Source organism: Charadrius vociferus, unplaced genomic scaffold, assembly GCF_000708025.1.
Source record: "Charadrius vociferus isolate BGI_N301 unplaced genomic scaffold, ASM70802v2 scaffold166, whole genome shotgun sequence".
Classification (NCBI taxonomy): Eukaryota; Metazoa; Chordata; class Aves; order Charadriiformes; family Charadriidae; genus Charadrius; species Charadrius vociferus.
In genome coordinates, this window is record NW_009649228.1 from 1,999,859 (window position 1) to 2,009,499 (window position 9,641).

General features: G+C 37.7%; 1 protein-coding gene across 1 annotated transcript in view; it reads right to left on the bottom strand.

Annotated features, from left to right (window-relative positions):
- MMS22L (MMS22-like, DNA repair protein) overlaps positions 1-9,641 on the bottom strand; it is a 98,974-nt gene that overhangs the window by 21,911 nt on the left and 67,422 nt on the right. The window contains exons 15-19 of the mRNA XM_009889019.1: positions 9,588-9,636; positions 6,956-7,106; positions 2,319-2,461; positions 1,419-1,561; positions 1,111-1,270 (exon numbers count right to left, since the gene is read on the bottom strand). Of these exons, the coding sequence (XP_009887321.1) occupies positions 1,111-1,270; positions 1,419-1,561; positions 2,319-2,461; positions 6,956-7,106; positions 9,588-9,636 (646 nt within the window). The remainder of the gene's footprint in view (positions 1-1,110; positions 1,271-1,418; positions 1,562-2,318; positions 2,462-6,955; positions 7,107-9,587; positions 9,637-9,641) is intronic.

Genomic DNA, 9,641 nt, shown 5'->3' on the forward strand with positions numbered 1-9,641 from the left:
TCCTGCTAAAAGTACTCCTCCTATTATCACTGCTGTGATGTATGGGACAGTAGAAGACACAATCTGACCACAGACAGGAGGTGTTTAGATTTGTTAAGTCTCTTGCTTTGTCCTTATAATTTAACAAGCCCACTGAATGTGAAGAAGTGATTGAAATACGCTTAAATATTTTTTTTCGTTTAAACCTTTTTTATGTTTCCTTAACTAAAAAGAAAGGACAATTTCTTCCACACAATAGCGTGACTGAAGATTAATCATTTCCGACTGCAAAGAACAGAAAGGAAAATACCAATCTAAAATTACTTTACAAGGCTCCAATCCAACATCTGGATATCTAAAAAAATTTAATTTGACGTATGTCTTGTATACCAAAATCTGCAGATCTTGCAATAGAAAAGTAAAGCATTTTACAAAGCTCAAATTCCATTACATTTGATGCACCTTCTGCATCTTGGTCATGCTTTTCACTGCACTCCTTATAATCATGACGGACACTGCATGTAAATGCAAATCATTACCTCTGTCTTTAAGGTACATAAAGTTTACCCTATTTTTGAAGGTAAGTGGGTCAGAATGGCGTATTCATTCATAATAAACAGCACTCTTATTTTTCCATCCTATCAGTGATTCCACACTTTAATGAACAAATACTAGAATTTGAGCTTTAATAAAGCACAGAGTATATGGAAGAGAAGCAGTTCTAAAAGGAAGCAAATTACATTCCTAAGCCAACCTGTCCACTATCAGAACTCCAGTAAATACGATGTAGCCTGTCATAACACTGCTTCACTGCCTTGTCATCATTTCTGGTTTTGTTCAGATAAAACAGGTGGTTTTCAGCAGTAAAAGACATGAAAACATCTTACTTTGGAAAATACTCATTTGCAGGGGTAACTAAAAAAAGGCCACAAGGAAATTAGACATCAGGACAAAAAATAACAAAAAAAAAATCAGCGGAAGAAAAGTAAATACCTAACTGTAACATCTTGGTGACTTCGCTGTTTTAAACCATTAAGATAGACAGCATAGGGAAAAAGAAGTATTAAAAGTCACATTTTACTGATTTCTTAGAACTATTTCCTAAGAGAGAAGAGGTTGCAAAATAATTACCTATGATCCAATATGTAAGCTGCAGCCCTTCTGGAGGTCCTTTTACCTTCAGATAAGGTTTTACATACTTTAATACATCACCTAAATACTCCAGAGTCTTTGCTACCATGGCAGATTTCTCAGGGAGTGTCTGAAGGCCACTGTAAGTTCTACCAACAGCCTGAGAAAACAGAAACACCGAAATAAATTTAAATAAACTTACTAAGTCTTTTACCAGGTTTGTGTGAGTAATTTCTTTTCGTACACCAAACAAAATCTGATACATAATTCCTTTCCCTTAAAATTGTCCTATGAAGCTAACACAGTACCTTAATGAATTGCACAAGAGCATTTTTAGGGTCTTGCTTGAAAACTGACTCTTCAACCTGAGCCTTTGAAAGAATGTTTTCTACTTCTGAGAGTTTAAAAATCAGTCTTGTCATTTCAGTCAGCTGCTCCATATAGGCTTTCCCTGTTTGTTACAAGAGAGCACAGCAGTAAATACACTATACAGTTATGCTTTTCAATTTACTTTAGTCCCAAAATCATAAAATGAAACGATTTTAAAATGTCTAAAATACAAGCATTCTGCAACCGACTGTATCTCTCTAGACAAAGAACCTGTGTCTAAACTACTTATGTTTCTAATAGCGACATATGAGAATGAAGAATAGATAACTAAGTCTTTCATTTTACTGACAGTTTTCTTCAAAATCTACAAAATGTGTATGAAAAACAGTCGCTAGAAGATGTGTTCTACAAATAATTAGAACTGCAGTGTTTTATAGAAGAAGTGATGAAGTACTTCTCTAAGAAAGCAAAATATCCAATATAGAAAAGAGAAGAATTACTTGCAACTGGATTTTTTTTTTCCCTTTTTTTTCTTTTAGGGCATTCACAGCGTGATTTCTGACTATTTACTTCAGATTTTCACTTTTTTCAGAGCAGTTTCTCCATGGGGGAAAAATAGCTTGTCTCCTTGGGAGCAAGTTTTTGTTCTTTGCTTCCAAGGAAACAAGCTCTTTTATCTTTGTTTGTGATAAATTTGTCATATGCAGAGCAGGCAAACTATCAATAAATAGCACAAGCAGCGTAAAGAAACACATTTTGTAATTAGGTAAAAGTAAAGGAATACAAACAAAAATACATTTTGTAATTAGCTGAAAATGTTTGCCAGTTTTGCAATATAGAATCGTTACTGCAAACATTAGGGAAATGTGAACACTTACCAACTGTTCGCTCAGCATCTGTCTTGGCCAGCGTACCAGTCGGTTGATCTATGAACATTTGCAAAATGCATCGAAACCAAGAACGCACTGTCAAAGCTTCATAGGATGTATATCCCATACTAGAAAAAGCTTCACACAGTGCACTGCATAGGTAGAAGAGGAAGAAAAAGGTCGAGAGATCTAATAAAAGTATGCAAAAAGGTGGCAGAGTGCTTCATTTCGCTGTAGACGTATAAAAACAGTGCACAGAAACAATTAGAAATAAAGTAACCGAAAGGCCAACTGGCAATCCTTTTGTGTACTTTACAGACTTTGCTCACAATAACCTGATGCCTGAACACAAAGAACATGATAAATTTGGCAATGTCACACATGGTAATATAAAAGCATGCATCCACATATACATATGTTTTCTCTACATAAAACAAAACAAAGGGAGATAAATTCACACAAGGGGAAATGCCTTATTCTAACAATGGATAATTTGACAGTATGATCTAAATTGACGATGTACAATGCTGGGAATAGTTTATCTGCATCAACCTGGAACTTCATATTGACACTGCTTAAGCTACCCCAGCCTTTCAGGTAAAGCCAGCTCAGGTGCCCCACGCTACTCTGCAGTCTGCTTAGTCCTACCTACGAAAAAGATGGAGAAGAGAAGGGCTGCTTTAGCAAATAAAGACACGTCAGGTTAGAAACAGATCAAAAAGGGAAACATAAAAAGGCAGCTTGGAGATGAGAAAGGAAACCACTATACTTGATGTACGCTTACAGACACATTTATGTATGTATACACACAGAAGAATATACATTCCCCCACACAGCAAACTTCCTGTATATACTTTGAATCAAACACTCGCTACTAGTCTACCAGCCAGGTGTCAGGCTGGAGTCAATGGCACCACCAACACCCAATGGACAATCCCTCTACTCCACTGCTCAGTATTCCCAAAGTTTTACCTGCCTTACCACCGGGAGTAGCTGCTGGACTCACTTTTCCCCAAGCACATCAGCCCCGCACCATTAATTCCGCAGAAACGCCTTGCTCACGGGCAGCGGGTCTGTTCTGCACCCTGTTTGCAATTCCTATCGGATGAGCTCCGGGTGTGCTTCAGGTCAGTGAAATTTCTTGAAAATAGTTACACCTTTTTACATAAGAGATTTCCTCCCTGGTCAGTCCAAGGTGCTTTGACTTTAATGAAAAATGCTTGTACTCTTTTCTTGATATATGTACATATAAATCTACTTATTTTCTACTGAATTTTTACTCATGTTTGCAACAGAAAGTCAACACAGGTCCAGACAGAAACCAAACTGGATTCTTTTTCTCACTGAACATTCATTTTTTTTCTATTTCATTTAGTTAAAACCAATGACAACTCTGTATTTTGTCTGAACATCCTTTCTGAAGTACTATTGACAAAATAAATAAGGAGACCAAATGCAAGCAAATAAAACATAAAGAAAAGATGATTAAATTCCAGTACCAAAAGAGAAAAATAATAGAATGCCGATTTAGTGCTTTTTGTAGTAATGTACAAACAACAAAAAAAAAATCCAGCCTTATGTAATCTTGATGTACACAGCTAGTCTACTTGGCCCCAACGGCTCACAAAAACATTTTCTGCTGAAGTCTCACTTTTGTTTCTCTTGCTTGCTGGTAGGTAGGCCACTTAAGCATCTTCTTAAAAATGGAGAGGAATACCCTCCTAATCCTTAAGAAAGGAAAAAAAACCAATAACTACCTGCTAGAAGTATGGCAAGTGGTCCTTTTAAACCAGTGATCTTATACACATGCTCAGAGTTAGTTTAAACAGGTTATGATACTATCATGCAGTAAACAACATGGATCTGGAGAGGAACTTTTAGGCACTATTGCAAAAGAAATGCCAAAGCTTGTGTGCATGTTCCCAAGGGCAGAGCTTATCCATCAGAACCTTTATTATCGATATTGAAAACAATTGATATGCAGAATAAGATTCAATCTTAAAGAGGCCAGACAGAGCTTGCAGGATATATAACAGCATCAGCAACAAAATAATCTTTTTCATTTTTAACTGAGAATGTGAAAATTATCACAACGCAGTAACCATGAAGTCTTAAGATCCCAGCACTTAGATACTATGATAACTTTTGCTCTACAGCTGCCTAAGGTAAGTAAGTGCATGAATCATGCTAAAAAAATTGCTGTCTTATTAGCATATAATAAAATTACAGTGTTTAGAGTACAATATCTCTATATAATTCTACCAGGAAAATCTTATCATAGGTATTCATTGTCCTTTCACAAGGAAACCTGAGCACCTTACAGCTCTGTTGATGACATAGGGACATACCTTCGCCTAGTCTCACCTTGTTGGCCTTGAGGCAACTGATAGGGGAAACAGACAATTCTCCTCGAGGCTGGCAACTGCAACCCCGACAGCTTAGAGGCAAAAATATTTGCCTCTGTGAGTGTTTTCTGTCACATGCTTCCAGCAGGGGGGAAGATTAGGAAAAGCAAAGGGTGACAGAGAGTGAGAACATATAAGAGAGAACCAGAAAGAGTGAAAACATAGATGCACACGTAAGCAAAAGACAAATACCCATCATCGCTCAACTATGCCGTCATGCTTTTTCCTGCTGGTGCTCTCAACATGGACCCATGAACCTGACATTTTCAGTTAGTCCATGGTACAACCTGCAAAAAGGGGGCAAGGTCCTCTCGTTCCTTTCTAAGGCGGTACTTAGAAATAAAGGTTTGAACTCCCTCAGAGTGCGAGGCCCACTTAACTTGGGTTTTCCAAATTCTTGCACAAGTGTTCTAATCACTCAACTAACGTACACCAGGTAACTACCATCAATGCTAACTGCATTTTTTAGATGAAATTACGGCAGCAAGGCTGTATGGGGAACTCAGTATTAGCCCGGTGTGCGTGTTCTGCACTTGCTAATGAAATCGTGCTCCCAAACACTTGGAAACAGGAATACTTCAGCCATGGTTCCAAATACAGTAAATGTTACCTCAGCCAGCATAGCAATGCATCTGTGGATACATATAGAACAGTATGTCAGGTGCTTAATGAATATTGCTAATAAATACTTCAGTAAGTGCTTTCAATCATTTAAGTGTTTACTGGGGGAACCAGTAATTAGCCTTAAGCACTTAAATTATACCAAAATTCCAGTTTAGGCATCAAAATGTTTTTCTTGATCTCACCTGAAGAGCAACAAAATTCAAATTATAAATGGGCATTTATGTGCTTAACTCCCACTTAATTCTGCATGTGCTAGGTATCTGCCACTTTGCATGAAACTCGCCCTGTAAAGATCATACAAGAGAAATATGGCAAATCAGAGGACTGATCATCCCTCTCCTAAATTCCAAACTGACACACAAGGAACTAAATTCAATCTCTTTTTACATCTCCCTGCAAGAAGGCCATAGCCTCACCTTTGCTGATCACACTGAAATAGTCTTTACCATATCCTGATTTACAGCTATGCTCCTTAGTACAATATGTATCCTAAAAATGTGCAACATTTTTCACTTTCAAATACAGTCCAACATAGAAACACTCCCTCTCTCTCTCTCATCTCTCACCTCCCCTGCTTCCAAAGCTTGATTCAGAAGCGGGGGGGGGGAGGAACCCACACCACAACAGCCACCACCATCCATCTATCTTAAGTTCACAGAGGCCTACCTAATTTCTCAGGTATATAAAATTCTGACTTAGAGTCCTGAGCAATCTGCTCTAGCTGACCCTGCTTGAGCAGAAGCATTGGACAAGTTCGACTACGGGACCTCAAGAGTCCCTTCCAACCTAAACAATTCTGTGATTCTGTGAAAATTTGACATTAGCATGTAAAACATAGTAATGTGATACATTTTCTAAATGTATTATTTAATTTAAAGCATCCATTTAGCAGGTCTCAGAAACCTGAGCTACACGAACATTAACACACACTTAGAAAGTGTTCCAAGCTTGTCAAAAAGAAAGTTTTAATGCATGCATTTCCTTATGATCATTTTCCTTATACTTCCAATACTGCCCAACCCATCCTCCTCAGCTTCCTGGAGAAGTTCTTCAGTTTGAAGAAGTGAAAATACTAATACTTACTACCTAAACTTCAAGGGCAGCTAGGGCAGGAGGCGACTGCCTTGCCAAACTGTAACAACTTTGCCCAAGTGTAACAACAACAGACAGGGGTGGATAACTACATGCAAATTAAAAATAGGTTATGGTTTAGGCATTTCACTTTGATGCAGTATTGCTCTTCACGGAAGATAATGTCTAAGTCCCCAGTTTCCAAAATCTGTTAGTAACAACACTGTTTCCGGTGAGGGGGGGGGGGGGGGGGTTTGCTAAATAAAAAGACAAATAACTTTTTCAAAATACTTACCTATCTTCCTGACAAATTTTTAGTATCTTAAGCTATTTACACACAAAAACAAACAAACAAACAACCCAACCCAAATAACACCCACTATCTGCTGTGAAATGTCCCAGATGATTTCAAGAAACCTAAAACTTTAGCAGATGCAAAGAACCCGGACCATCTTCATGAAGCATTACTGTTTGAAGAAACAGTTTCCACAAGTCTATTGGAGGGATGACAAGGTAACGGAAGAAGAAGCAGTTGCAATTTTTCACCTGTTCTGAATTAGGTGACTTAGATATCTTGACACCAGCTGAGGCCACACCATGTCATCCCATCCAAACAGCTGCATCATTGATAGAACAGGCTGTGGCTGGAGATCTGATAGGGCTTTGCTGGGTATATCCAAAGCTAAGAGAGTAAACCCTGATTTTAAAGAGGAAAAAAAACACAGCACCGTGTCAATGGTTTCTCAGTACATCCCTGTTCCAATAAAAAGCATTGAAAATTAACTATGATTATTAATGTGCAGTCTGGGAGTACCAGAAATCTCAATTAAAACCGGTCAACTATTCTAACAGATAGCATTTGTACACATCTTAAAATGAAGTCTCTGTCCCAAGGAGTTTGTAAGTCCAAATGACACGCTGAATGCAAAGGAGGAAAAATGGATCCAAACATACTAAATTTTAAATATATTCACAAAACCACAGATTATAAACCCTGAAGGCATAGCTTTACCACCTATGTAATAAAAAAAACCCCAAACCTCTTAAACCCTTGCTTTTCTGTCTTTTTGGCCTCCCTTTCTTGCCTCCATCCACCACTTCTTCCCTGGTACACATAAGTATGACTGTGCTTTACAGGGCTGAGTTTTATTTATTTGCTTAGTTGTTTTTACACTCTTCTTGCAATGAAGAACTGCATTTGGAAATAATTCACTCAGTAAAAGCTGGTATCTTTCTATTTTTAGATTAGACTTTCATGTATCAGAAGCTGCTGTGCAAATAAAGCACTACAGACAAGCTTGTTCTTGAAAAAAGGATCTTCATATAGCAGTTGCAGATCTAGAAACTGGGACAGTACTTTGTGCAGAGTTTTTCTTAATGAAGCATAACCTTTTGCTGTTTCTGTTAGGTCTACAGTGGAATCTGTATCTAACACTACCAGCATAAAAAATACAGCACATTCTTTATGCTGCAAATGACAAATGGATTTAAACTGAGGAAAAAACATGTAATCTGAAATGCGGAACAGTTATTAGGTTATAGGAAATGAGAAGCATCAAATAAGTCGGGAAAACTGACTTTGGAGGGCAATGAAATAAAGGGTCTCACTAGTTTCCAAATTCTCCAATTAAAAGTTAAATATAAATGTAATATTAATGTATTAAAACAATGATTTATAAAACTGCATGCATTGAGAAGCTGACTTTGAGTTAGACGGAAAAAGCTAATTTTCAGAAACAATAATGAAGCTCTTAATTATGTGGTGTAGGGACAGACTACCTTCAGCTATGAAGGACTTCACATTTCCTTTTATGACCTCCTTTTTTCTTCTGAGGCACACAGAGTTCCCACTCTGCCTTAGGTGAGGAAGCAATTTGTGTCAGCCTTCTTCCAGATTATCACATTGTTTCTGCAGCATCAGCCATAACATGGGTGGGGGAGAAATGGGAGATGGAAACGATAACGTGAGTCCCAGGCTATTTGCCTGGCAGGGGGAGTAGGAGAGCCATGAGAGCTGCTCTCTTCTCTGGGCTGCAAACCTCTGAGGCAAGAAGCTCCTACCGCGTGGGAAGGGTTTGCCTTCCTCTGTAGTACTGCCCAACGCATCTCTATAAAGCAGGTCACAACTGCGCTCCCCTGCTTCTGAGCAGAGTTTATAATAGGTTGTTCTTCTCGCTATTTCACTGCGTTAATATAAAATAAAAAGATATGACGCTGTAGGAAATGAATGAAAGTTTTGACACTAACAACCTTTTCCTTTGATTTGTATTGCTGTTTCCCATACATGCTTCAGCAGTGTGAGACCACTACCACTGCACGCTGCCTCTTTCATTAGTGTTACCTACTAACTACTGCAGAGCTGCTTCAAATGAAGGGTCTTTTAACTTTTTTATTACTAACTCAGTACTTCTGAGCTTGTAAATTTATCTAATTCATATTGTGATGGGGAAAAAATACTTTATATTTCACTTCTCTAAATTTTAGTTGAACAGATACACGATTTCATTGTAACTACAGAACACAATGCTAGCTACTGATGTTCAAGATCAAACTGGGATTTCTTTCTATTCACTGCCATGCTGACTTGTTGCACATGGAGTTCACATACATATGGAACGTTGTACTTCAAGATTAAAAGCCTTCAGTGTAAAGCAAGATAAATAATTAAAATTAATTATGTAATAGTTATGGGACCATGACGGTTCAGCAAAAAAACAATAGTCATGTGATCAACCTTTTAAAAAACGTATTCAAATGTAAAATCTTATTTTTAAAAACTTAGTTTGAATCGCAACCATAATGAAAAGAAGAGTTCAACATAAAATTATAATGAACTTCTACAAAAAGATGTACATTCTAGATACAGTGAAAGAAATTATACTCATTTATATTGTATAACATATGCAACGTTGATTATGATCTGTGACTAGTAGGGAAAAAGAAGTTAGGTTTGTATAGCTTCAAACCCCTTTGGAGTTCTCAATCTGTTTGTATTCGATCGAGTAATTCAACACTACAGTATTTCTTCTTGTCAAAATATTTAGCATAGAATCTATTTTTTGCATTTATGCATATTTAAGTCACTACAGGGAAGCAGAAATATCCCAAAATACAAAAATCCTTGAAAGCTTGTGACCCAGCACCAAATCCAGTAGTCGCAGGGAGGGTCGACGCTAACCTGCAGCTGTATCAGCAAGCTGTGGGGAAGGTGGCAACTGTGACATTCTCTGGC